The sequence below is a fragment of the Alosa pseudoharengus genome, unplaced genomic scaffold, assembly GCF_046254945.1.
Source record: "Alosa pseudoharengus isolate Yale_2024_CS ecotype anadromous, Long Island Sound unplaced genomic scaffold, YU_APseudo_1.1 YU_APseudo_1.1_scf_12, whole genome shotgun sequence".
Taxonomy (NCBI): domain Eukaryota; kingdom Metazoa; phylum Chordata; class Actinopteri; order Clupeiformes; family Clupeidae; genus Alosa; species Alosa pseudoharengus.
In genome coordinates this window covers 32,477,906-32,505,393 of record NW_027468587.1, presented here as the reverse complement: position 1 = coordinate 32,505,393, position 27,488 = coordinate 32,477,906, and the positions used below count along the sequence as shown (strand labels likewise).

Below are 27,488 nucleotides of genomic sequence, written 5' to 3'. Positions count from 1 at the left end.
CCTTGATGGTGACTACCTGATCGGAGGCCTCTTCCCTGTTCACTACACACCAGACCCAGCTCAGACAAGACGGCCTGAAGTTGTGACCAACTGCCTGGGGTGAGTAGAAAGGATTCACAGATTAAATGCCTGTGAAGCCTTTGCCTGTGAATGCTTGTGTAGTATGAAGGTTATCTTTGAGTGTAGCCTTGAGTCTCCCCTGGCTCTATCCTTTCACCTAAAATACAAGTTATTATAAGTATTTTATATATAAAAACATTAAAATACAAGTTATTATAAGTATTTTTTTTGTAAGTATGTTTTTTTTTAAACATTAGCATACCAGACAATTCATCAGAGCCAACTTTGTACCAACTTGAAAATTAATTTCACAAAATACTTAATTTCACTCCTCTCGCCTTTTTTAACAGAAAGCCTATGTTCTTGGAAGGCTATCGGGGGCTGCAGGTAATGAGGTTTGCTGTTGAGGAGATCAACAACTCCAGTACCCTCCTGCCTAACGTAACCCTTGGTTACCATATATTTGATCACTGCACTGACGCTCACAATTTGCCAGACATCCTCCAATTATTCTCTGTTAATGGCTCTGTAAAACTCAAGCAGATGTATAACCACTACCAGTCTCAAGTTATAGGCTTCATTGGTGCCTTCACTAGCACTGAAACTATCAATCTGGCTCCAATGTTCATGATGGATCTGATTCCGATGGTAAAGATTTTTTTTTTTATTATTTATTTATGCTTTCTGCCAAAACTACAGAATATTTCTTCATTTAGATGTTTCCTCTGAAGTCTCTTTTCATAATTAAGTGTTTTCCTAAACTGTGAACTACTAAAACTGTATCTAAAATCCAGTCTTTTGGTTTTCCTTGAAGGTCAGTTACGGGGCCACCAGTTCTACCCTCAGTGATAAAGTGACATATCCATCCCTCATAAGGACCATGCCTAACAACAAAAGTCAGATTGAACTCATCATTCACATCATCAAGTATTTTGGTTGGGACTGGGTAGCGTTTATTGCCTCCAATTCTGAGTATAGTAACAATGGCTTTCAACTGTTTGTTGAACTGATTAAAAACACAGGCATCTGCCTGGGTTATCAAGAGCTACTCACTGACAAATCAAAGTTGAACACAACATTTCATAGGATAAACACACTCAAGATTAATGTCATTATCCTTTTCATTGGGTCAGTCTTTGCTGAGAAAATTATCACCACCTCAGTAGAACTTGGCGTCCACAATAAAGTCTGGATTGCCAGTGATTCCTGGTCCATGAACAACTACTTGCTTACACTCCAAGGAATAGCAACTATTGGCACCATTATAGGTGTGACACCAACAGTTGTACCCCTACCTGGCTTTGATGAGTTCATTTACCAGTCACAACACAGAGGCGATTCTGTCCACAGCGTTGAAGTCTTCTGCAACCAGGCCTGTGATAACTGTTCCTCAGTCAGCCCAGAGGATGTCATCAATGAAAACCCTGTCTTATCTTTCCCTATTTATTCTGCGGTGTACACCATGGCAATGGCTTTACACAATGTTCTACAGTGCAACCATTCAGGATGCAACTACATTTGCCCAGTCTACCCCTACATGGTTAGAAGCATCATGTTCTAGGTGTGCTTTGCTGTATATCTATGGACTATATATATATATATATATATATATTTGTGGAACCCTCTGAAGAAAAGTATTGCATCTGTTGAATCAATGTAGAACATCTGACATTTTAAAAGTAGAACATCCAAATGTATTTCAATATAATATATGTTAAATATACGTTAGTGTTAGTGTTGGTAAAGCTCCACTGTAAGCCACCTCTGTAAAAACTAGGGCTGTCAATCGATTAAATTTTTTTATCTAATTAATTACATACTCTGTGATTAATTAATCTAAATTAATCGCATATATATTTTTTGCTGTGAAAGTATTTCAAATTTTTACATTTAAATAAATCATTGAATAATCAGCATTAATGACATTAAAGTTCAAAAACTCTTGTATTATTATTTTAATAATGGCCATAATAATCTATGATATGACCTAATATGCTGAGAAAATAAATTCAAAAGTGTTTTTCACATACAAGGTATATCAGGCCACAGATATAACCTAGGGGACACAATGAAAATAAATTAACACTTCCCCTAATGTCAACACTATTTCTTTGCATTGATGTGCGACTTTAAAGTTGATGAACTCCGGTGATATGCAAAGTCCTTGCTGCAGACATTGCAGAGGACTTTATTTTAATCAACACTTTATTTTGTTTGTTGTTTAAAAGTAAATGTTCCAATCAATGATCTAGTCAGCACATTTTCTTCTCTCTCCTTCATTTTACAGTCTAATAGTTACTGACTACAACGGCTCAGGGTCAAAGGTCATACGGAATCGATTAATCTGCGTTATTTTTTTTAATCAGTTATTTTTTCTCAAATTAATTAATCGAAATTAATTAGTTATTTTGACAGCCCTAGTAAAAACATTTCTTAAGCGTGAAATCTGTTTGTAGTTAGGGGTGGCTGTTGTTCAGCAGCCACTTGACCACATAAAGGTCCAAGATGCCATGGGGGCCCGCCCCGGGCTCCTAATCCCATCTCCACCATCCTGTCCTGAGAGGGGCAAAAAGTCCCCAAAATGCCTTTTCTTTTCCCCCTCTCTTCTCTGTCTGACCCATCTTGCTCTCCGTCTCCTAGTTTGGTCTTGGGAAAACAAGCATTCCTTCCCGACCCTGTGCCTACTCCTGTGGCGTGCTCAAATTGGGCAAACAGAGGCAAAAACATTAATTTATATGCAGTACAATATTTCCTCAGATCATTTGCATAAGTTCGCAAACTTTGGCAGCAAACAAAAAAACTATTTACAAGTTTGTGAACATGTGCTTCTGTTGCTGATCTAAACGCTCCTGTGGGCTCTGTACAATGTTTCTTTCCAGAGAGTTTGTTATTGCCATTATGTGTCTAGTCTGTGCTTTGGAGACAAAGCTAATCATAACTTGCACTGCATACATTTTTGCTCAATTGTTGCACTCAATTCAAACTTTTTTTGCTTCCATTCTAGCTTCTACAAGAAATCAAACGCTTGCAGTTCCACCTGAAAGAGTTTTTCATATATTTTGACAAGAATTTGGACCTACATGCAAGCTACTCTATTCTGTTTTGGGACACCAGTAATCACTCCGTGAAGATTCATCAGATTGGCACGTACAGCAACTATCCTGTGTCAAATCTGACTATTTTTGACACAGATCTACACTGGCATGACAGTGGAGTGGTGAGTTTAGTCATATGTTGGGAACAGCTGCTCATTCACTACATGGTGGTTATTCACTATAGTGCAAAATGTGTTCTTGAGGCAGTACAGTCTTTTCTAAAGATTCTAGTCTTTGGTATAACAGTTAGTCTTTGCCATTCTCCAATTGTTTTATTTCTCAAACTCTGTAGTAATAATAATAATAATAATAATAATAATAATTAGGACAATAACACATGGCTGCACACAAAAGATGGAAATGTGTTTCTGCTTTGAAGGTGCCATTTTCTAACTGCTCTGTGGAGTGTAAACCAGGGCATGTGCGGCAGAAGAATGGTCTTCATCAGTGCTGTTTTATTTGTGTGAAATGCCTCAGTAACCATTATGCCAACCATACAGGTACAGTAAATCACCCACTCAAACATATATATGGCAGATGCAATATGCACACAGGTGGTAACAGCCATACATGCTATTTGTACCCACTGGGGTTAGCCTATAGTTATTCACACCTGGCTGTGTATAGCATGGCATAGCAGAGACACACGGCCAGGTGTTTGTAGCCAACTACGCTATTAACACCAGGGCACGGAGGTATACATACTATAGTGCATATCCGTGTATACCTTGCATGTATACAAATCTATCAATCAATTTATCTGTTATGTTTACTTGTTGACTATGGTGAGATCAATAAAGGTGCATCTCATAGTCATTCACACTTAGCATCTCATAGTCATTCACACTTAACCTTTTTTGTATGTAATGTTACATGTGAGCCATTTGCCTAAGTTGTAGCATGGTGTGCTTCACAACCAGGACTTGCTTTCACAGCTTGCTGGACTTACCCTACACATATTGCACAGCGTGTTGGGCTTACCCTATATTACCCTACACACGTGCATATCTTCTTTCTGTGATATTAACTTTGTGTTGCTGCATTAACCAGAATTGTCCCTACTAGAGATCAATACATTTATGTAATATGTCAGCTAATTGGCCATAGTATGTGAAAATGTGGCCAAAGTACACATTGCACACCATTTTTTTTAAAGATGGTGGCGGCGAACCATAAGGCTAACTCTCGAAATTCTGACCCCCTGGTTACAATACCCTATACCTTCAGAACTCTCCCTGTCAGTACACTAGCAGGTAGTTCCTGGTTAGGTTAATGAGCACACATCGGTTTTCTGTGAATATCTCGAGAAACGTAGGGCCTAGGATGACCAACTTTTTTTCTTATGTTGGCCTCAAGGGGCTCATTTTAGGTATAGCGCCACCTAGTTAAAAAACGAAGCGTTCAATGAATCACAGGTATCTTTGGCTGACATGTTTAAAACTGCATGAAATTTGAAGTGCAGGATCATTATAACACCCTCTGAATGCATGCCAGGTTTTGTGGATTTCCGTTCATGGGGGGCCATATCAGCTATGCACACACACATACACACACACACACACGCACACACACACACAAGCACGCACACGCATGCACACACACGCACGAACGCACGCACACGTGCGCACATAAACACACACACACATAGACACACGCACACACACACACACACACACACAGTACACATGCATGCATACGCACACACACAGGCATGCATTTACTCACACGTGCGCACAAAAAATTTGCAAAAAATGACAAAAAACATAATTGGGGGCTTGTCCAGTATTTGAACCCTGGACCTCCGTCCTGCTTATTCGCAGACAACAGACACACTCATGAGATAATTGCAGATTGTTTCTATTTAAAAATGGCCTGTTTTTTTTTTTTTTTTTTTTTTTTTTTTAAATTACAAAAAACTTACAAGCCTCAAAATAAGACTACTTAACCTGAAGTTTCAGTTTCCTGACTCTGCATCCTGTCTCTTCTTCTAGCTAACCTGTATTCATGCCTGAACTGTGACAAGTATGAGTGGTCCGAGGCTGGAAGCACGTCATGCCAGACACGTTCCGTGGAATACCTCCACTTCTCCGATGGCTACTCCATTGTCCTCATGGTCTTTGCATCCTCCTTCATGCTCCTGTGTCTGGGGGTGGCTGTGCTGTTTGCCATGCACCGCTCCACGCCTGTAGTGCGGTCAGCAGGGGGCAGCGTGTGCTTCCTGATGCTGGGCTGCCTCGTCGCTTCCGCCACCAGCGTCTTCTTCTACTTCAGCGAGTTGTCAACCTTCAGCTGCATTGTTAGGGACTTAGTATATGTCTTCTTCTACACCGTGTGCCTGTCCTGCCTGTTCGTCCGCTCCTTCCAGATCATTTGTATCTTCAAGATGGCCGCCCACCTGCCCAAAGCGCACGCATGGTGGGTGAAGCACAATGGCCAGTGGTTGGTGGTAGCTGCCCTCTCTCTCCTCCAGCTCCTGCTCTGTACCCTGTCGATGGCCACAAGTCCCCCTTTGCCAAAAGAGGACACATCATTCAAAGACCAGATTGTTCTCAAATGTAATGCAAATAATATAGTCATCTCATCTTTACCTATTGGTCTCATGTTGATCCTCAGTGGGCTTTGTTTCTGCTTCTCCTACATGGGAACAGACCTGCCCAAGAACTACAATGAGGCCAAAGCCATCACTTTCAGCATGTTGCTGTTTTGTCTGAGCTGGGCCATCTTCATCACAGCTGACCTGATGTCCCACACCAAGTATGTGCAGGTGGTGAAGATTGTGGTTGAGCTGAGCTGTTTGTATGGCATCATGTTCAGTTACTTCATCCCAAAGTCCTTCATCATTGTCTTTCAGCCTGTAAAGAACACACAGGAGTATTTCCAAGCGAGCATTCAGAGTTACACACAAACTATAAGCAGAATGTAGGTAATTTAATCGCTGCTTATTTTATAATGGTGAAATGGCTTATTTAAAATTGCTAGTACTTTTTGTACCAAGTTCTGCTCTTTGCACTACGTCAGGAAGATGGCTAACATCATACGAAAGCCTGTAGGAAACAACCATAGTTGAAAAACAAAGCAAACTTTCTAGCTAGCTTTCTTGCTTGACTAAAAATGTTAGACATAACAGAGCAACTTGTATTATTGATAGACCACTTAAGCAAGTATAGTAGTATATATACTCTTTTGATCCCGTGAGGGAAATTTGGTCTCTGCATTTATCCCAATCCGTGAATTAGTGAAACACACTCAGCACACAGTGAACACACAGTGAGGTGAAGCACACACTAATCCCGGCGCAGGGAGCTGCCTGCAACAACAGCGGCGCTCGGGGAGCAGTGAGGGGTTAGGTGCCTTGCTCAAGGGCACTTCAGCTGTGCCTACTGGTCGGGGTTCAAACCGGCAACCCTCCGGTTACAAGTCCGAAGCCCTAACCAGTAGGCCACGGCTGCCCCAAGTAGACCACTTAATCCTTTTCAGGTAGCAAGTAGACCACTTAATCCAAAAGCTCTGTGTTTCCAGCTAGTTTGAGTTCTTTTTTCTATGTTATAGCTGACTGCCTGTCTTCATTGCAAGAAAACCAATGTCCTATCTGTAATTTCCACAAATCAATTTCTAATGCAGTGGTTAAAACACCCTCATTTCGTCTGGGTCTTTGACAGGGCTGTGTCATATGGCTTTGGTCTAATGTTACTTTGCTGTAACTCCAGCCGGTCTGTCTATCTACGGAGCAGCATTTGTCATTATCATGAGGTGGATCTAGTTTGCCAAGGTCAAAATGTAATGTGCTTTGTCTCTGATACTAATAAATATTTTTAAACCTTTTTCCGTCTTGTATGTCTGATCTATGTACATGTAGCTTGTATTGAATTTCTTGAATTTCCCCTGGGGATCAATAAAGTATCTATCTATCTATCTAGCTAGCTCACGACATTGATAGGGTAAGTATTATGATTAGAATGGCTCAAAATGAAAAAGTATCATTGAACAGCTAATTCTTTAGTCATGAATTTTGATACTTCAGATCAGCAAACATTTATGCACTTTATTCATTGATCACAAGCAATACAAACTCCCACAACTCTCGTAAAGAATGAGTGTGCAAAAGAATGGAAGTTCTGTCTGTGTTCTGGTGATAAGGAAGGCTATTAGATGGGTGTTGTTACCATGAGGATGGATGGATATTCTTCAAAAATAGTATTCAGTGAATATGTATCACACTATGGAATACATTGGGCCCTATCTTAGGCTGTGTGTGGCGCACCATGGCACCAGATGGGATGCAACATGTCTTTGCTAGTTTGTGACCAACACAGTTATAATCTTCCTGTAAGGCACGCACATTGTCTAATAGTAAATCACCTTGCGCACCCAGTTAATAGCAAGACTTCATAGCAAAAGCCATTTAATTAACATTTATGGCACAGGCTCTCACAAAATATATCATAACAGCTTTTTACAATTGTTAACATTAATTTATCCAAACTGTATTCACATTTTCAAAAAACTCTAAATACAATTAGCAGAATATCTGTCCTCTGTGGCCATACCATTAACCATACATGTTGTTTACACACAGTATGCAGTCAATGAATAAATTTCTACAATGCTTACATTTTCTTTACATTCAACCAAATTCATGGACCCCCCCCCCCCCCTTATTTATACATGCTTACACACAGCATATCAGAAATGAAACCTCAAGTTCTAAAACCTAAAACACAAAAAATATAATAAAAATATATAAAATATAAAACCACTAATTATGTGACAAAAGCAGATAGCTATATTGAAACAGTTGATATTTTGAATAAACAGAAAAATTGAATATTTACAGCAGTGCAAAATAAACCAACCATTCCTAATTCAGAGACAGTGTTAAATGTATTTTTTATATGGATGCACTGTAAAAAGGGGAGATTTTGTATTCCCTTTGTATGTTTTTTGACACATTTACATCGCCCTCCATATTCATTGGTACCCCTGGTAAAGTTGAGGACAACAAATAATCCCAGTAGTTTCTGATGGAGTTCAGATCTGGAGACTGAGATGGCCATGGCAAAAGTTAGATTTTGTGTTCAATAAAACATTTTTCTGTTGATCTGAACATGTTTTGGTTCATTGACCAGCAGGACGATCCAATCATGACCCAATTTTAATGTCTTAGCAGAGACAGATTGTGATTTAAATTCAAATGAGAAAAAATGTGGAGTTCCTGATCCCATGCACTCTAAAGAGGTTCCTAGGAGCTTTGGAATAACAAGGCCACAATGTCACAGACCGTCATACACCATCAGTATGCAGATCTTTTCAATATAATCGTTCTTCTACGTACACCAAACCTACTTTGAGTCATTGTTGACCATAGAACATGATTCCAGGAAAATTCCAGTAGCATTTAGCAACTCCAGACACATGACATATGTACTTAAGTGACAAGAAAGGCTTTTCCCTGGCCTCTTTAGAGGCCTTCTTGGCCTATAATCTTGAGACTTGGTGACCCCAAGATGCTACTTTTTTCTGTAACTATCCAACGGTGACCCTTATGGAATTTTTTGCCTTTATTACCATTCTCCTCACTGTGTGTGGGGGCAAGTTTGCTATAGTTCCAGTTGTAGAAAGATGTAGCTGGAAAAGTGAAAATGTAGAAAGAATAATATTTTTTAAGAAATTTGCAAATAAAATATTTTTTAGTCATATAACTGCTTAAATTCAGAAGAAAAACCTTAAATTTAGCTACAATTTTTCCCTCTGACGGGATAGTTAATTTGCTCTTAGCCCTGGATGGGCAAACGAATGTCTGTAGCAAGGAACTTTTGACCCCTCTCTAATCAGAATGACAAATCCACTTCTGCTCTGAAGTTTTTGTTTTTTTATTGAGTTACAGTAACCACATTATGAAGTACGAGCCAAGGGAACAGAGACTCAGAGATAGAGAGAGCCTCTCGATCGAATCAACCCGCTCGTACCTCCTAAACCCGTCAAAAAGGGGCCCATGCATCAGACACACTGAAAGGTGCTTCCTCTTTTTGTTAGTTACAAGCACACACACACGCATTACACACACAGGAGTAGCCCCGTAGACACCAGAGTGGACACAAAACGCAACACAGTTGATTGGAACTTTGAATTCTTGTTTTAACTGCAAACATGGACATGTTAAAATTTGTATGTGTGTGTGTGTGTTTGTGTGTGTGTGTGTGTGTGTGTGTGTGTGTGTGTGTGTGTTTGCATTTCCAACGTTCTGATCTGCACTGGTAAATTACAACCACAGAGGCACAGCTTCCACTGATTTCCGATTTGCTCTCTCCCCAGTCATCCAAAGATCATCTGAAATAATCTCTCTAAAGAAGACGCAATGATTTGCACCAAATTCAGGAAAACTTCCAGATCAGTGGGGGACTGTGGGGGAGAATGAGAGCAGCACACAGTGAGGGCATGGCAGTCTGCCCCATCCAGATGGGCTCCAGGAGAGAGGCACAGAGAGAGGGGCACACCTTTATCACACGCTGCAGTGTACACCTGCACTAGGCTGTCGGCATCATAAAACGCCACCCGGCCTTCATCACAGTCTAGATACACGCCTATCCGCCACGGCTGATGCAGCAGGTTCAGGGTGGACTCCTGACCCTGAACTGTCACACTGTAGCCCCTGTCACGCTTTCGGTACAACATTACCATCTCCTGCAGCTTGCCAGGTGGACACTCCGTACACACCCCCACGCCCCAGTCCAGCTTCCTGCCCATCTCCACCTCAAAGTAGTGCCGGCCCTGTTGGTGGACAGACCGGCCCTTGGCCAGGGGCCTGTAGTCCTGGTACCGGCCAAACAGACCCCTCTTGCCCGTCCTCTGGATGGAATGACCACTATTGGTCACCACAGCATAGGCCTTATCCCACAGAGAGATAACTTCATCATGGGGTACTGTTGGAGGAAGTGACCATGGAGTTGTTTTCATCATTAATGTTGTAAATGACTGTTGTAGAAAGAAATGGCTGATCTTTAATACAATATCTACATACAGTATGTACTGTATACAGGTGCCCATTATCAGCAACCATTCATCCAATGTTCCAAAGGCACATTCTGTTTACTAATCTGATATCATTTTAAAAGGCTAACTGAGAAAACATTGGAGAACCCTTTTGCAATTCTGTAAATTCTGTGAGATTATGTTAAATTGCATACGGTCTTTTTCTGTTTTCTGTTGTCTGTTTTTCACTGTATATTTTAATATGGAACTATTATGCTGCTGTATTGGCCAGGACTCCCTTGAAAAAGAGATTCTGAATCTCAATGGGATTATTCCTGGTAAAATAAAGGTTAAATAAAAAAAGTAAGCACGTAATGTAATCTGAAAACTGCTGCCCTGATTAAAAAACAATGCAACTGATCTCAGCTGGTATTCTGTCTATAATGGAGTGTAATGAACATTTCTAAGGGACCCCAAACCTTTGAATGCTAGTGTATGTATTATACCCATCACATTAAATGGCATTTATTATTCAGGTGGTTCCTCTGTGCCACCCCCTCACCTGGTTGAATGTTTCTAAGTAGGTCTCTCCACACAAGGAAGGAGAGATGTGTCTCATATGGCCCCAGAGAGATGAAGTCACGAGACACATTCCAGCCTGCCAGCTCGGCTGAGAACCTGAGAGAGACAAGCAGACAGAATAAAGGCCATTGGCTCAGCTGTATTCTTCTATAGCTTTTAGGAGCAAAGCTAAAATACTGTGCCTATGTACTTGTATGAGTACATACCTAAGATGAGTTGTGCTGCCAGTTCCTTCAGCAACTGCCCCATCATGATCCAGCATCTTCTCAACCATGTTGCGTCCTACTGTGGTCCACCACTGCACATGTACACACACACACACAGAAAGAGAGAGAGAGATGTATGCATACACACCTCATATTTATGAATGAATCAGTCATCTATAAACTGCTCTCTTTAAAGTACATTCAGGATCTGATGAAAAGCCAAGTTCATCATCATGCAATCTCACCTGAAGGAAGGTGTCGGGCTGACCGATATTCAGACCTGACCTGAGCGTCCCCTCAGTGTTTCTGTTCTTGGTGGAGATTTGTGTAATCTTGGACAGGTTCTTCTGCATGGGCTTCAACACCCTCTTCTCTTCCTGCTGCAAGCGTGTCTTCACCTCCTGCTCCTTCTCTTTCAGGAGCTGGTGCAGTTGCTCAAACTCAGCCGATATCCTCACTGACCACTCTCTGGACGTGTCCTGGGGTAGAGCAGGGACAGCTTTAGGCTACGTCTACATTATGTCGGATACAAATCCGACACATTTTTGTTACGACTCCCATCCACATTCGATCATCGTAACAATGTCTCCGAAGTGGAGCAATTTGGATCCGCTGGAGACCCCGAACTCATTTTGCTCTGCAGCCGTATCGGACTAATATGGACGGTGTGTCAGTAGTGTGTTGTGGAACCACCTGAAAAAAGATGACGTACAAGCCCATGTTTCCTGCACTGATTCGTTGTGCTCGTTTTACATAATGATGGCCGTGCTGCTTTTCGAGAAGCAGGCCTACATTTATTCATTTGATAGCCATACAGTGAATGGCAACGTATAGCCTATGCAATTTAAAGATGCTGTAGTTATTACATAGCCTACTGTAACTGTGTATGTGACAAATAAATCCCTCTTGATCATTAGAAGCACTGTGTAGGCTATGTTCTATAATGTCCATCACATGAGGTAGGCTATTTGGTAACACTTTACTTGATAGTATCGACATAAGAGTGACATGACACTGTGAACCCTAAACCTAATCCTAACCTCTAATCATAATCCTAACTCTAACCCTAAACCTAACCCTATAACCTTAACTTGTTATAACAAAAACTGAATGTCACTTAATAACAAGTCATAAATGTTTATGACTTGTTTGTGACACATTCATGATAGTGTCATGTCACTCTTATGTCGATACTGTCAAGTAAAGTGTAATCAGCTATTTTATTAATTTGTCGTTCGTCGGCAAAGCTACCTGGCTTTAAAGTCGACATGTCGAGTTTAATCTCGTCATGGCAAAAATAGTAGTGTAACAATGGCGAATCGGCGTCTGCGCCTTAAGTTTGTGATGTTTTGCCTGGTGCTCTAAAAGTTGAGTGTCACAGTAGAAAGAACAAACTCAAGGGCTTGATACTAATACAGTTTGTATTTAGAACCGAGATTTTAACAATGAGTCTTAGGACAAAACTGGAAAATAAACGTTTACAAACAAACTAGCTACCTCACATACCAATTTAATACTACTGTATGAAAATGACCGAAAAACACAATTTCCCCTTGTTTAATCCTTAAAATCTTAAAGAGCTGAACTATTGGTACAACATTAATGAAATATAGTATATAAAGAAAATAATGATTGATACCAAATGCGTACAAAAACAAGTTTATACTACCCTTCCAAATCTAGGGCCTTGTAGAAAGTCAATGAGAATGCCGTACAAACTTTTAATGGTTCAGTCATACTGGGTTTTTCTTCCACCCTACAAAGTTTGGGCCGCTTATGAATAATACTTTTCATTATATTACTGCCCAAACATTGCTTACCAGACAATATGATTTACAGCCTGTAAAATGAGGGAATTTCTGGGGCTGAAAATAATATGAAGACATAGGATTTGAACAGAAATATTTTACATGCCTTGATTTTGGAACCCATTCTTGACATAGACAAGGTTTGAACAAAATCTGAGACGGTGCAGCAACAACCTTATCTGATTTGACACGGAATGACCCATGCAGTACTTTCAAGCACTATAGTGCCATTTCTAAAAACCTTAGTTTTTTGTATCTCAGCCGTCTGCAAACTGATCATGTAGTCCAGGTTAACGATCTCTTCAGACAGGAAGGACACCGCTCCACGCAACACAACCTAGAGAACAGAACAGGTGTAAGTTTAACACCGCAACACTGTTTACTGTAAATTCTTTTTCAAGCAATTGTGTATGTGTGTGTGTGTGTGTGTATGTATGTATATATGTGTGTTTGTCTGCCTGACTCTCTATCTACTGAGTGTATGTGTGCGTGTGTGTGTGTGTGTGTGTGTCTGTCTGTCTGTCTATCTACTGAGTCAGTGCATGTGTGTATGTGTATCTGTCTGTCGTTGGTCTGTCTGTCTATCTACTGAGTGTATGTGTGTGTTTATTACACGGCTCTTCATAATGCTGCAGAATGCTACATTCACTTGAATGGGCCTTCCCAACATTCGGTGGTCTGCTAATTTAGATTATTTTCTATAAACTGCTCTCTTTAAAGGAGAAGGCACAAACCTTCAGGGCGGAACAAGACAAGTCTGGTTCGCCCTGTCGGGACTTATTTTCCCAATAATGACCGGCGTTCTATACATTATCCGTACGTATGTGTGTGTGTGTGTGTATGTCTGTCTGTCTGTCTATCTACTGAGTGTATGTGTGTGTGTTTGCAGCTGACCTTGCAGCGTTGTGCCTTCTCCTCTACAGGTCTGCAGTTTCTCAGCGTGCGGTTGGCTTTGATGTGTTTCCGTGTGAAGGGCTGCCTGCACTCAGGGCACTGGCCAGAGCCACCACTGGCTGCCAGGTGAGCTTTGATGCACTCCCTGCAGAAGGTGTGCTGACAATGCAGGCTAACGGGATCGCTGAACTCAGACAAGCACACGGGGCACAAGAGGTGCTCCAACAGAGCTGAAGCCATCTTGGTTAAAGAGAGTAGAAAAGAGGCAATGAAGTCTGCTGAAAATTGACTTTGGTTATGACTTTGGAGAAAAATCATTAAACAACCATCCATTGAATACTATGCATATTCTAGTAAAAGAGTTAAATACTGCTGAATCAGTAAACTTTTAGAGTATGCGCACACCTCCCTATACAGAAATCCCTACTTAAATGTAATAAAATGAGCACACCATTTAGTAAAATGACAGCACAATTTAGTAAAACAAAACACACTGAGAGAGGGTACTGAAGTGGGAGTGCCAAAACGACTTGATTTAACAATGAATAGACATCTCTCTTTGCAATCCTTCCTCCTGAGATGTTGTCTGCACATCCTGAGAGAACAAAGAGCCCATTTCTCCAAGGGTCTCCAAACTGCCTAAACTAACAATAGCATAAAGTCACCAAAATGATGCTTATTTCTAGCCTGGAAATCCAGATAAGGGTCTGGCTATAACAGGGTTCCCACTCTAAGTCAAATGTAAAATTCCATGACTTTTCCCTGACAAAAAAACTGAATTTCCATGACCATTATAATGAATGATATAATATACCGACAAAAAATGTCAGAACAGCTGCGTAGCATTCAAGAATCTTTTATGTTTTTAGTGCATGAGTCGATGAATAAATGAACATTAAATAAACAAAGTTGGGCTAACCACAACTCAAGCAAGCAGTAAAGCTAATAAGATATACACCAATTCTGCACGGACATATATTTATATACAACAAAATCCCCTGATTTGACCCAAAAATTCCATGACTTTCCATGTCTGGAATAGACTTTTCAAAATTCCGTGATATTCCAGAAATTCCATGACCTGTGGGAACCCTGCTATGAGTAATGAAAATGGCCCAACTCGAGGGGCGGCGAAAATATCACTGCACGCAATTGGATAACACTACGACCAATGTTTACAGACTGATTCCGGACTTCAACGCAATTTAATAATACTACGACCAATCAAAATCCCCCTTTATGTCGACCAGAGGCAGTGACTGTTCCATTAAAGTCTATGGCCAGTGTTGCCATAGTCCGCTTGGGCTTGTTTTTTGTGAAGTCGCGGGTTGCGGTTTTGGAGGCGTGTTTTTTGTGCGGTCGCTTCTTATGGGCTTGCTTCGTATCTGTTGTTTCTGCATAGAATCCATGCAGCGCCTACACATACACAGAGGGCATTTTTAACCTATGCCTCTAGGCTGTTACTAGGCTCCTCTAACATGACCGCCCCAGAAATGTAACGTCAGGGGTTCGGGGAGTGGATGCTAATTATTATGACCGCCGCTAGCGAAGCGGTCATATAGGGATTGTCAAAGTTTTTTTTTTTTTTTTTCGTCATCTACTTCCTGAATTTTTGGTCAACGATACCCGGGACACCGAACCACCGGGGCACATGAAATTTGGTGGGTATGTAGCCCCACTAGACTTTTACGGAAAAATTTCGTTTCGTCCCCGGGGGCCACTCCACCCCCGTGCTGGGCCCCCCGAACCGCAAAAAAAGCAGTTTTTCCTAAATAACTACCTGAACCGTGGCACTGAGGATGAAGAATCTTTTATGGTATGTTGGTCTCAAGGGCCCACATCAACCTGGCCCATAATCACTCATTTGTGATTTGCACCCCCCCGGTAAAAAATGAAAATGCAATATTATTCTGCTTTAATCGCCCCTATCTTCAGTTAAGATGTTCAGAACTGCACCAAATTTTATGTGTATGATTGACCTGGCATTCTCTGGGGGTATGCCAAGTTTCGTAGAATTTCATCCATGGGGGGGTCTAAAAAAATTAGGTTATGTGTACATTTAGTGACTGTACACTCATTGGCCTGTAGATGGCGGTGCACACATATACACATGCACACACACACAGGCACCCACATACTATCGGTATTAGAACGGCCGATACATAATTACAAATTCAGTAGGATTAAAAGAAAGCCATAATAAATATTCATCACCATCATCATGGCTGCATTTCCAGTATTGGCGATAAGTAGTCGTTTGTCCACTAGATGGCGCATCGTTGCAGTGAGACGTAATTTTGTTGGAAGTTAAAAGTGGGTTGAAAAAAACAATGGATGCTTTCTACAAGGACTGTAATTTACCGCAGAGAACGTCTAATAAGGATAGGACGATGTTCACATGAAATGTAATTCCCATTTCTCCTTGAAGCCGACATAAATCTGAGGATGTTTATCAGACATGCTTGGTTTTTACTGCAGGTACGTTAATCTTATAATATCAATAAGGACCTAGGTAATGTTACCGTTAGCGTTGGTTGAGTGATGGAGGCCAATTTGATTGATTGCATTTGTAGAAAACTAGAAATGCGGATATACCAAGCAAATTGATAGCAGCACTGTAATTGTATCTTTCGACTGTCATTTGTTGCACGTGCTACAAAAATCATTCTGTGCAATGGAAGATTTACCAACGTTACTGATAGGTATGATAGGCCTACAGTTTTGCCTATACATTCGTGAGACTAAGACGCCTGTTTATTTCGTTTTAAGTGCGTGCAGGGTGTGTGAGAGGGGAATCGATGTGCTTTGATTCCAGCTTGGTAGTTGTAGTCTGTGAAATTAAAAAGCACGTGTGTGTGAAGTATCCAAACAATGACACCTTCATTTCATTATGGTTGCTTTAGCAACACACCCTAAGCTACTTTGTAGTGGGTCCCATTTAGAAGTGGCTACTTCATTCGCCCTTTCCTTAACTCATGGAGCTGCATGAATTTTAACTTTTTTTGAACTTTTCGCCACAATATGGCAGTTTAAGTCCGCTTGATACTGTAAGGCGTAAGCCATTGGTTTCCAAAGGAGATTTTATTTGTGTCGCCAGCATAGCCTATTGACAATTTATGTTGTAAATAGGCCTAGCCTACCTTATAAGCCTACCTGTAGCTTAGGGAAGCTAACAGCTTTCTATTAGGATCTAGTTTGTTAGTTACAGTTTTGGCATAACTCCCAGATGCATTTTTGCATTTAGAATAGCCAGAGCGTGGATATCTAAATCGGAAAATTAAACAATATCGGGTGCCATGGACTAGGCTGTGTGAACCCAGCCTGATCTGCCCGCTATTTATTTTTGGATTTCTTAAAAGATTGAGCTTGTTCTGGTGAAAGCCAGACTAGCCATGGACCTCAGTTACACAATGCAAGGGAACATGAATCAGCCTATATTTGCACGAACAATAACGGACAACAGTTCTTCAACTTTGGCCCGTTAAAATGTGTATGAACAGTCTAGCGACGCATTTCATCAAGGCCCATTTGGACATGTCAGTTATTTGCACCACTGGTTACATGTAAAACAGCATTTCGTTTCAGACTACTGGTACTTAATTTGTGCATTAACAATAACGTTTCAGACTACTGTTACTTAATTTGTGCATTAACAATGAAGTATTACATGAACTAAAGATGACTAAAATCTTATGTAGAAGAAGAAACATTCACAAAAAATCCATCCATCAAAAAATGACCTTTGTTTTTGATAGCTGTTGAAAACGGCATGGAACTGACAGAGATGTTTTTGTTCATAAACAAACAAACAAACAAATAAATACATAAATAACATTATGCTGATACCTTTTGCTTTTCCCAAATACAATGTAGCCTAGGTGTAAATGACCTTTCATCAATCAGTTGCAATGGATGAACTGTGATGAACTGCCCTACTTGTGAATGTTTAGAGATTTTAAAGGTTTTATAACAATGCTACATCTTCTTTGGCTATTCTACAATCTATTCAACTTTTCAGCACCAGTAGGCTACTTTCTGTGCAGCCGCACACACACACTCAGGCATGCCAAACAAGCATACACAAAAGTGTCAAGAGTGGGGGATGGAGTAAAATATGGAGGCAAATTGAAGTGTGATTTCTTTTCGCGGAACGGCTCTACAGGACTGAGCGGCGGTCATATTTTGTACCGCTATGCGGTACATCTAGTTTGGTATTGGGTCGCTTCTTTTGGGCTTATTTTCAGAGACCTGCTTGTTTTTCCTCACGTGACTTGGCAACACTGTCTATGGCCATAACTCAGAATTTCACGCTAAGATCTTGATTCAGTTAGGAATGTGAATGTTGGGCACGGTTTCATATTCCTCAAAGCCTTCTGACCATTTCAGGTACATTTTTAGCATTTTTCGACCGTTTTTTTGGCCGGTTGCTACGTAGCCTACGCTCATCAATACGTCAACGACGCCTCTTTATCGATCCCTATTTCGCATCCATAGACCTCTGAAGTTCACCAGAGAATGTCTAATAAAGGTATCTAATCCGTAAACGTTCACCTACAAAAAGGAACCAAAACTGCCATCTTTGCCCATATAAGGAGATTCGGATGTTGAATTGAACCAAAGGCAGAGGACAAAAGTGTGTTGAGCAAAACGTCTGCATTTCAGACTTCTTCATCACCGCGAGAGTTTAACAGGTGCGATAATTCAAAACCCCCATGTTATTTTCCCATAGGAAAAATGGCAAGATAACGGATTTCAAAGATGGCAGCTTTTTTGTAGGCAAAATTCAGAGGTCTGTAGACATGATCTAGGCTACGAAAAAATGAAAAAATACCCCTAGAGTCAGCGAGAGCAGGGGCGGAAGATGACTCACTTGTGATAGACATGGTTACTGACCCTGGAACGAATTTGATTACGAGTAAGGAAAACATGTTTGTGGAAGCCACTAGTTCAGAGAAAACTGAGAAAAAGCTGCAGATGTGTGTGTGTAGTTGGCAGAAGGTTACAAGTCTAAAGGGCCTGAAAATTCATCAAGGGAAAAAGAAGTGCTTGGTAGAGGGAACACAGGGTCCCCGCATTGATAGCTATTTCTTAAGAAGTGCATCAAGTCAGTCGGTTGAAGTCCAGCGACAGGAAGAAACCCACAGTTCGCAGGACATCAGTACCCCTGTTGTTGAGGTAAGTTCTAGCACTGAGGCAGAGAGAGAGGCCAGTCAGCCAAGGAGGGAGAAGATTAATGGTCATAGGCCTGGGGTTAGATAGCCAGGCGCAGCAGAATGTAGAATGTGGGAAGATGTTAATAGTGATTTGGTCAGTATCCTGGGTCAGCTCAAGGGGACGGCTGAAAGCAAATTAGAGAAAATGGGAGACATTATTTATAGCTATGGTAAGGAAAGATTTGGGACTATTGAGAGAAGGACAAAACGGCTACATGAGGTAGTTAAATCTAGGCGCCAGCAGGAGATAGATAAACTTATCAAGGAGAGGAGGCAGCTTAAGAAGCAGTGGAGAAAAGCTACAGATGATGAGAAGGAAGGTATTGACTGTCTACAGGCAGATGTGAGGGAGCGGTTAGTAGTGCTAAGAAGAGCTGAAAATAAGAAATCACGAGCCCGACTAGCATTCTATAAAGACCCATTTAAGTTTGTTAAGTCTTTATTCGTAATGCAGAAGAGTGGTAGTCTTTTGGAACCTAAGCAGAAGCTTGAGGAGTATTTAGAGGGAGTGCACAAAGATAGGGAGAGGTTCAGGGAGATGGTACTTCCTGCTGATATCCCACCTATTGGTGAATTAAGTAGCCAATGCGACGATAGTCCACCAAGGTGAAAAGAGGTGCAAGAAGTAATAAAACGTGCAAGGGCCTCTTCAGCCCCGGGACCTAATGGAGTGCCCTACCGGTTGTATAAGAGTGCACCAGATGTTTTAAGATTTTTATGGCAATTAATGAAGATAGTTGGAAAAAGCAGAGTATTCCCAAGGCTTGGCGGAGGGCTGGGGGAATATTTATTCCCAAAGAAAAGGACGCAGTGGAGATTAATCAATTTAGGCCAATTAGTCTACTGAATGTTGAAGGGAAGGTTTTCTTTAGTGTGGTGGCACGGAGACTGACAAATTACCTTGAAAGGAATAAACTAATTGATACCACGGTGCAAAAAGCTGGAATTCCTGGCTTCTCCGGGTGCTTAGAGCATACCAGCATGATTTGGCACCAAATTCAATTAGCAAAGCGTGAGAAGAGAGACCTGCACGTTGTGTTCTTGGATTTGGCTAATGCTTTTGGGTCTGTGCCGCATAGTCTGTTGTGGGAGGCCTTTGATTATTTCAGAATCCCAGGTAGCATTAAAAGCCTAGTAAAAGCATACTTTCTGGATATTCAATTATGTTTTACTACAGCTGATTACACCACAGGTTGGCAACAACTTGAGATAGGAATCATGGCCGGATGTACCATCTCCCCACTTGCTTTTACAATGGCAATGGAGGTCATTATTAGGGCCTCAAAATGGGTAGTGGGCGGGGAGAAGTTGCAGGGAGGGCCACGCCTCCCCCCGATTCGGGCTTTCATGGACGACATGACAACCTTGACGACAACCGTTCCATGCACCAACAGGTTGCTGGGTAAGTTAAATAGTAATCTGCAATGGGCCAGAATGAAGGTGAAACCAAGTAAGTCTAGGAGTCTCTCAATTATTAAAGGGAAGGTAACAGATAAGAAGTTTGCTATAAATAAGGAGGTGATTCCCACAGTTCTGGAGAAACCAGTGAAGAGCCTGGGAAGGTGGTATGATGCAAGCCTTAGTGATAAATCACAGGTTGAAGACTTGAGACAGGTCACTAGGCAAGGTATTGCAAAAATTGACAAGTCGGGGCTGCCAGGTAAGCTCAAGCTGTGGTGTTTGCAGTTTGGTTTGTTGCCTCGGCTAATGTGGCCATTGACAGTTTATGAAGTTCCTCTGTCAAAGGTAGAGAGGTTGGAAAAAATGATCAACTCCTTTATCAGAAAATGGCTCGGAGTCCCACGCTGCTTAAGCAGTGTAGCCTTGTATGGGAAGGGTATTGTAGAGTTGCCAATATCTAGTCTGACAGAGGAATTTAAGTGTGCTAAGGCTAGATTGGAATTGACTCTTACTCAGTCCAAGGACCCAGTGGTGAGGAAAGTTGCACCCTCAGGGAGGAAGTGGAACCCAGAGCAGGCAGTTAAGCAAGCTCAATCAGCATTGAAGCATAGAGATATAATGGGCCATGTGCAGCACGGGCGGGGGGGTCTAGGGGTGGGTGCAAGTAAACCCTTGTGGAGTAAGGCTTCTGCAGGAGAAAAGAGGAAAATGGTAGTGGAGGAAATGCATAGACAGGAGGAGGCTGTAAGATGTACTAAGGCAGTGTCGCAGGCAAAACAAGGGCAGTGGGTGAACTGGGAAGGGGTGGAAAAAAGACAGATTAAATGGAAAGATCTATGGGGCATGGAAGCTAGTAAGATCAGATTTATGTTAGGTGCTACATATGATGTGCTCCCATCTCCCAAGAATTTAAGTCAATGGTTTGGTGAGGATGATAAATGCATACTTTGCTCGTGTGTGGGCAGTCTCCACCATATCCTATCAGGGTGCAAGGTAAGTCTCACCCAGGGGCGGTATACGTGGCGTCATAACCAGGTATTGAAATGTGTGGCAGTGGTAATAGAGGATAAAAGAAGAGAAGTCAATTCATTAGCAGCTAGTAAAGGGGTAAGGCAAATTAACTTTGTACGTCAGGGGGATAAACCTTGTTCCGCGAAGGCCAGGTGCAAAACCGGCCAGTTGAAAAATGGGGCGGGCTGGGAAATGAAGGTTGATCTTGGCCAGCAGATGGCGGTACCTCCACATATAGTGAGTACTAAGCTACGTCCTGACGTAATTCTATGGTCGGATTCAGAGAAGATAGTTTACTTCATTGAACTCACTGTTCCTTGGGAAGACAGAGTGGAAGTGGCCAATGAGCTGAAGAGAGCTAAATATACTGAAATAGCAGAGGAGGCAGCTAAGCGAGGTTGGAGTGCATGATTAAGGCCTATTGAAATCGGTGCACGTGGGTTTGTGGCCAGATCTGCTATTGGCTTGCTGTCTGAATTGGGCATTTGTGGTCGAAGTCTAAGGCAGGTGGTTAGTAACATGTCCTTAGCAGCAGAACGGGCAAGCGAATGGTTGTGGGTAAGGAGAAGTTACCCTTCCTGGGGCGCAAGCTAAGGTAAGCTAACTGGCTCATTTGTTTTGGTGGTGGGTAAGGAGAAGTTACCCTTCCTGGGGCGCAAGCTAAGGTAAGCTAACTGGCTCATTTGTTTTGTGTTTGTGATGGACTGTGCCTAGGTTGATGGTACTTGGCTAAGGTTCTTTATGGTTTATGGTTCAGTCCACATCAACGGGACGGACCGACCTAGCCAACTTTGGTTAAGGGTATTTGGATGCTTGTTGTGGTAATATGGGGCAGCATGGGGCGTAAGCTAACTGCTAACTGCTGGCTAATTTGTTTTGTGTTTGGGATGGGGCCTAAGATAATGGGCTAAGCTAACTGGCTAATTTGTTTTGTGTTTGTGATGGGCTGTGCCTAGGGTGATGGTACTTGGCTAAGGTTCTTTATGGTTTATGGTTCAGTCCACATCAACGGGACGGACCGACCTAGCCAACTTAGACCATGCCTGGGCTGGTTAAGAGTATTTTGAGTATTGGATATTTCAATGTGGTAATATGGTGGTAGCATGGAGGGGAGTGTCTCCAGGACGCTGGTTTCACTGTTAAGCCTTCATGAGGTGTCGTGGGCCTAACTTAACGAAACATCGGTGAATGAGGGTGCCCACTTGATAACCCCAATGACATGCCGCATACTATATAGGCTACTGCTGTTGGATAGGCCATTTGCATTGTGCTTGTGACCATTTGTTGGCGGATTTGTGGGTAGTGTGCTTTTTAAAGTTAAACTTGAGCAGGGGCTTCTGAATGTGTTTTTACCTTGGATTTTGGCACAAGGGATTTTAACATCTAATCCTGTGTATTAATGTAACAACGAAGTATCTTGCTCTGCCTATGTATAATCTTTGGGCACAGACCTCTGAAGCCCGCCTACACCGTATTTTGAGATTTTTCCTATGGGACAAAGGTGTGTTCAGGAAGACGTCTGCATTTCAGACTTTTTTGTCCCCGCGAGAGTTTAATAGGTGCGATAATTCAAAATCCCCATGTTATTTTCCCATATAGTCAGGTAGAACATTGTGGAATGTGGGCATAAGTGTGACATAAGGTACGAATGCAATTTTTTTGCATAAATTGATAGGTAAGGGGGTGTCCTTTCAGAATCTGACGGGTGCCGCTCCGGCACCCTTGAGCATTTTGGCATCACCTGCCACACCCCTTTTTTGATCATAGGAAATAATCTAAATAGACATTAACATAAACCCATATGGTACCCATGTATGGTATCAAATTAAAGCTCTTTTCATACAGAAATCAGCTTTGACCATAAAAAAGTTGAATAAAATAGTTTAGGTCCCTCCAGAGAACAAAATACCTTTTGCAAAGTGACCTTTAAGGTCAAATTAGGTTTCTTTTTGCAGCATAATACCTTATACAGTACCCTCCAGAATTATTGGCACCTCTGCTAAAGTTGACTAAAAAGAGGAATATAAAATCATCTTTTGGACATTTAGCTTAATGCCTTAAGTAAAAAATGAGGAAATATCCAACCTTTAAGGACACCAACTTTCTTTGTGAATGGTTTTATTTTTATGCTCATTGAGCTCAATGCAAATCAAAATAAAAACCATGCCAATCTCTAGGTATGGTGAAGGGTATGTGATGATGTGGAGCTATTTTAATTCCAAAGGCCAAGGGAACTTTATCAGAATGCATAGTATCCTGGATCCATGAAATAGGGTAACTGGCCTTTAAAAATAAAAATCTGTCTGCCTCTATGGGAATCTAACAAGGGGTGCCAATACTTATGACCCCTGTATTTTAAGGAAGAACATTTATTTATTTATGATGCATTATTCATTCACAAAGAAAATTGGTGTCCTTAAAGGTTGGATATTTCCTCATTTTTTTAAATTAAGGCATTAAGATTTCCAAAAGATGAGTTTATATCCCATGTATTAGCTAGGCCTACATATGTTTGCACACCGATTCCGACGAAGCACTGTCCGCTCTGCACCTGGTCTTGTGACTGCATGACATGCCAAATCTATTTATGTCGCCGAAGAACTTGGGTTAGTAGGCTATTGTAGAATTGCAGTCAACAAAATCTAAGGCTGAAACATTAGTAGGCTAGGCTATGCAGAGAGGTCATGCTTCCAGCTATGGTAACCTAGGCAATATCAAGCCTTTATCAGCGTTTGTAAGGTTTTTCGCTTGCATGCTGTAGTGAGACTGCCCGTTTTCGATCAATACTTACATTGCTTTTCAAGTTGCAACGTGAGGGTAGGTCATATAACAGGAAGTCTTCTTAATTATTTAATTTTATCAAAATAAAAGCCATCTAAAGAAAATTCCAACTGTTCAACAAGACAGCAAACAGGCCTATTCAGATTTGAGCTTTTTGTACTTCAATTCACTGGATCTTTCTTTCTGTGAAACTACAGATACACAGAAAATGTAGGGCTACATCAAAATATATACTTACATATCTGTAGCCCTACATATCATGAAATTCTACACAATCAGAATAGCATACAAAAATAATTAGCATATGCTACGAAGCTATTCAGATATGCAGCAACAATTTATGGTTATGGTTATGGGATTTGGCAGATGCTTTTGTCCAAAGCCACTTACAAATAAAACAATACAATAGTTAAATTAACAGTGAACAGTTTAAAAAACATAGGTAAGACCACATTAAGGTGAATAGCAATACTAAACAATAATGCCAATGCAATCAATAGCCTAATGAAAATAAACAAATACAATAATATACTATAATATAATATACAAACCATAACTCATAAGAAACGCTGGTAACACTTTCCTTGAAAGTATCGACATAAGAGTGACATGATGACACTGTCATGACACATGAACCCTAACCCTAGCCTCCAACCTCTAACCCTAATCCTAACCCTAACCCTAACTTGTTATGACAAAAACCAAATGTAACTTAATAACAGAAGCGTTATGTCATAAACATTTATGACTTGTTTATGACACGTCCATGACAGTGTCATGTCACTCTTATGTCGATACTCTCAAGTAAAGTGTAACCAAAATGCTTAATTAACTAGTGCATGCTAAACAGGTATGCTTTAGGCCCCTCTTGAAAGACCCAAAACGGAGAGCACTGGGCAACTCATTCCACCAACAAGGAACCACTGAGGAAAAGAGTCTTGAATTTGACCTAGCGTTTATGGCTGGTTGACACAACAGACGGTTGGGGATGTGCAGCTTGATCATAGAATTGAGATAGCACGGAGCAGATCCAACAAGTGTCCTATGGGCCAAGGTGAGAGATTTAAATTTAAATCTGGCCACTACAGGGGGCCAATAGAGAGTAACTAGAAGAGGAGTTACATGTGTCCTCTTTGGCTGATTGAAGACCAGGCATGCTGCAGAAATGTACAATTGTGTACATTTTTAATTTACATAGAAGATGCTTTGGTGTTCCAACACCTATGCTAATTCATGAACTCCAAAGCCACTGACTGTTATGAAATGCATTTCTTTGGCTTGAACACCTTAAGGGCAAACCAGGCGTAAATGCCATATAGCACAAGATAGCAAAAGCAAAACTAAATCCCTACAGTTGGCCTATGAGTCGGATCTGCTTCAAAGTGATATGGTCTCAACCTTGGACCATTCTACACCTTCCACCAAGTTTCATGGAAATTGTTAACAGTATCGGCGTAAACTTAATCCAGCAGAAATGGATCGGTAAACACAATGCTGCATCGGAGAAATGACACAATAACCCAATGACAAGAGTGTGCTGTGTTTTGGGGCTTTTATGCCTTTAATGTGACAGGACAGCAGAGAGACTGACAGGAAGTGAGTGGGAGAGAGAGATGGGGTGGGATCAGGAAATTACCCGGGTCAGACTCAAACCCAAATATAGTAGCCTACAGGTGCTGTAACCAGTTACGCCACAGCGTCCCCCTGTAATGTTTTAAAGTGTTAGGTCTGGGAGTATTTATGTTATCTGTGGATGGCAGGTTTTAGAGTATTAGGATATAACAATGGCAAATGATCAGTTCCAGAGGATTAGGATATAGCAATGGCAAATGCAGTTCCACAGGATTAGGGTATAAATGTCAAATGCTCAGTCTGCCCAGGTTCAACTTGGTTCTCTGGGGCAGTGCCAGAGTTGGAGCTGGCAGAGCAGCAGGAGTGAGCATGTGTGTTTGTGCATGCATGCAACCACACTTGTGCCATACAGCATGTATAGGCTTCCTTGAGGAGCAATAAGGAACACAGGGTAAATAAGACACAGGGCAAAATAATCTTTATTGAACATTCAACTTTTTTAACATTTGGCACCTATTTTCATAATTCTGTCATAAATGTAGGCTTGACGGTACTGCTGACACTGTCTGCAAAAGTTCTTAGCTGGAAACAGACTGCAGGATTGGACCAAAGAGAAAAAACAAGAGCAAGGAACATGTTTTATGACCTTGTGTCCTACTCCTATGTATGTACTGTACAGTTAAACATTTTATACATATTCGACTCCTAATATCTTAATATTCAAGGCAATTAGACATTACACAATACAGCTGCCTTCTGCCAAAAAATATTTGATCTAATAAGAAACCAAATATGATACAGTGTAGATAATAAGTGCTTTTAAATTATAAAATGTAGCTTCATACAATTATTACTACAAGTATGCAAACTGCAGTAAAAGTAAAGCTCTATTTCTTAAGCATACATGTCAATAAGTTATATTTCCTTTCTTTTAGCTGTTATGAACACTAACATATTCTCATTTAATCTGTTAGATATTGTTTTACTCTTATTTTTAGCTGGTATGTCAATCTGTTTAGGTCATGGACCAAAATTGCATAATTTGTTGGGACCAAATACATCAACAATACATTCAGATATTCAAATACAAGTACAAATATTCCCATTAAAATCTGGTTTGGCTTAAACGCAAACTAGTTACATCTTGTATTAGCTTAATTGCAGTAAAAGGTGCTTAAGGGTATAAACGCGTAAATTGGCTGTGGCCATAGTGTCTGTCCAAGCAGAGGATAGTGCAAAGTGAAAGGCACCACATCCAGAGGTGGCTGCAGGTATCCACTGACGCCAGCGAGTGCACTTCTTCCACGGCTGTTGACCTATGTCCATTTATCCAGGGTGGACTTACATAGCACATTCTCCTCCCCAGGGGCGAGATGTTTGACCTGTGCATGTTCTGTCTTTTCTAGGGTCTTGCATTGGGATCCTGGTCATTTTACTCTACCTGGTCCATTTTGAGCTGCCAGAGAGACTGCTGTGTTGTTTGTGGAGAACACAGTGCACATCCCCTTCCCCACCGTTCTGTCCTCCTCCTCCTCCTCAGCCCTCCATTCTCTTGGCCTCCACCCTCATGTTCTGTCCTCCTCCTCCTCCTCAGCCCTCCATTCTCTTGGCCTCCACCCTCATGTTCTGTCCTCCTCCTCCTCCTCAGCCCTCCGTTCTCTTGGCCTCCATCCTCATGTTCTGTCCTCCTCCTCAGCCCTCCGTTCTCTTGGCCTCCGCCCTCATGCTCTTGTTGTCTGCTCCACACGGGGAGCTGGCGGGCGGCTGGGTGGAGGATGGTTGGAGGCAGCTTGGAGGAGGCATGGTGGGGAGCCTCTCTGTGTTAGAGGAAAATAATTATACTGGGTATACTATGGCTACTACTATTACAGCTCCTGCTGCTGTTGCTACTATTAC

At 41.4% G+C, this 27,488-nt stretch overlaps 3 protein-coding genes across 12 annotated transcripts in view; 1 reads left to right on the top strand and 2 right to left on the bottom strand.

The window, feature by feature from the left end:
- The first annotated feature begins 450 nt into the window (after positions 1–450).
- LOC143119671 (taste receptor type 1 member 1-like) lies at positions 451–6,143 on the top strand. Its single transcript, XM_076281288.1, has 5 exons — positions 451–708; positions 875–1,600; positions 3,065–3,277; positions 3,535–3,655; positions 5,147–6,143. Exons 1-5 carry the CDS (start codon positions 451–453, stop codon positions 6,076–6,078), a joined length of 2,250 nt encoding a protein of 749 aa, XP_076137403.1. The 3' UTR covers positions 6,079–6,143.
- A 3,300-nt stretch (positions 6,144–9,443) lies between these two features.
- On the bottom strand, positions 9,444–13,869 carry LOC143118475 (zinc-binding protein A33-like). The gene is made up of 6 exons (XM_076279528.1): positions 13,615–13,869; positions 12,962–13,057; positions 11,158–11,391; positions 10,913–11,004; positions 10,687–10,802; positions 9,444–10,075 (listed from the first exon to the last, which is right to left on the bottom strand). Exons 1-6 carry the CDS (start codon positions 13,852–13,854, stop codon positions 9,468–9,470), a joined length of 1,386 nt encoding a protein of 461 aa, XP_076135643.1. The 5' UTR covers positions 13,855–13,869; the 3' UTR covers positions 9,444–9,467.
- A 12,184-nt stretch (positions 13,870–26,053) lies between these two features.
- The window catches only part of LOC143119405 (histone-lysine N-methyltransferase ASH1L-like), a 38,926-nt gene continuing 37,491 nt past the window's right edge, over positions 26,054–27,488 (bottom strand). For all 10 annotated transcript variants that reach the window (XM_076280890.1, XM_076280897.1, XM_076280896.1 and 7 more), the window contains one exon: positions 26,054–27,409. In XM_076280890.1, the coding sequence (XP_076137005.1) occupies positions 27,314–27,409 (96 nt within the window). In that variant the 3' untranslated portion in view covers positions 26,054–27,313. The remainder of the gene's footprint in view (positions 27,410–27,488) is intronic.

Coding starts and splice junctions, on each gene's coding strand:
- LOC143119671 (XM_076281288.1), top strand. CDS start 451: ATGAGGTTTGCTGTTGAGGAGATCAACAACTCCAGTACCCTCCTGCCT. Junction 1,601..3,064: donor GCCCAGTCTACCCCTACATG/GTTAGAAGCATC, acceptor CTTCCATTCTAG/CTTCTACAAGAAATCAAACG. Junction 3,656..5,146: donor CCATTATGCCAACCATACAG/GTACAGTAAATC, acceptor CTCTTCTTCTAG/CTAACCTGTATTCATGCCTG.
- LOC143118475 (XM_076279528.1), bottom strand. CDS start 13,854: ATGGCTTCAGCTCTGTTGGAGCACCTCTTGTGCCCCGTGTGCTTGTCT. Junction 11,005..11,157: donor AGCCCGACACCTTCCTTCAG/GTGAGATTGCAT, acceptor GTACATGTGCAG/TGGTGGACCACAGTAGGACG. Junction 10,076..10,686: donor ACTTAGAAACATTCAACCAG/GTGAGGGGGTGG, acceptor TTCCTCCAACAG/TACCCCATGATGAAGTTATC.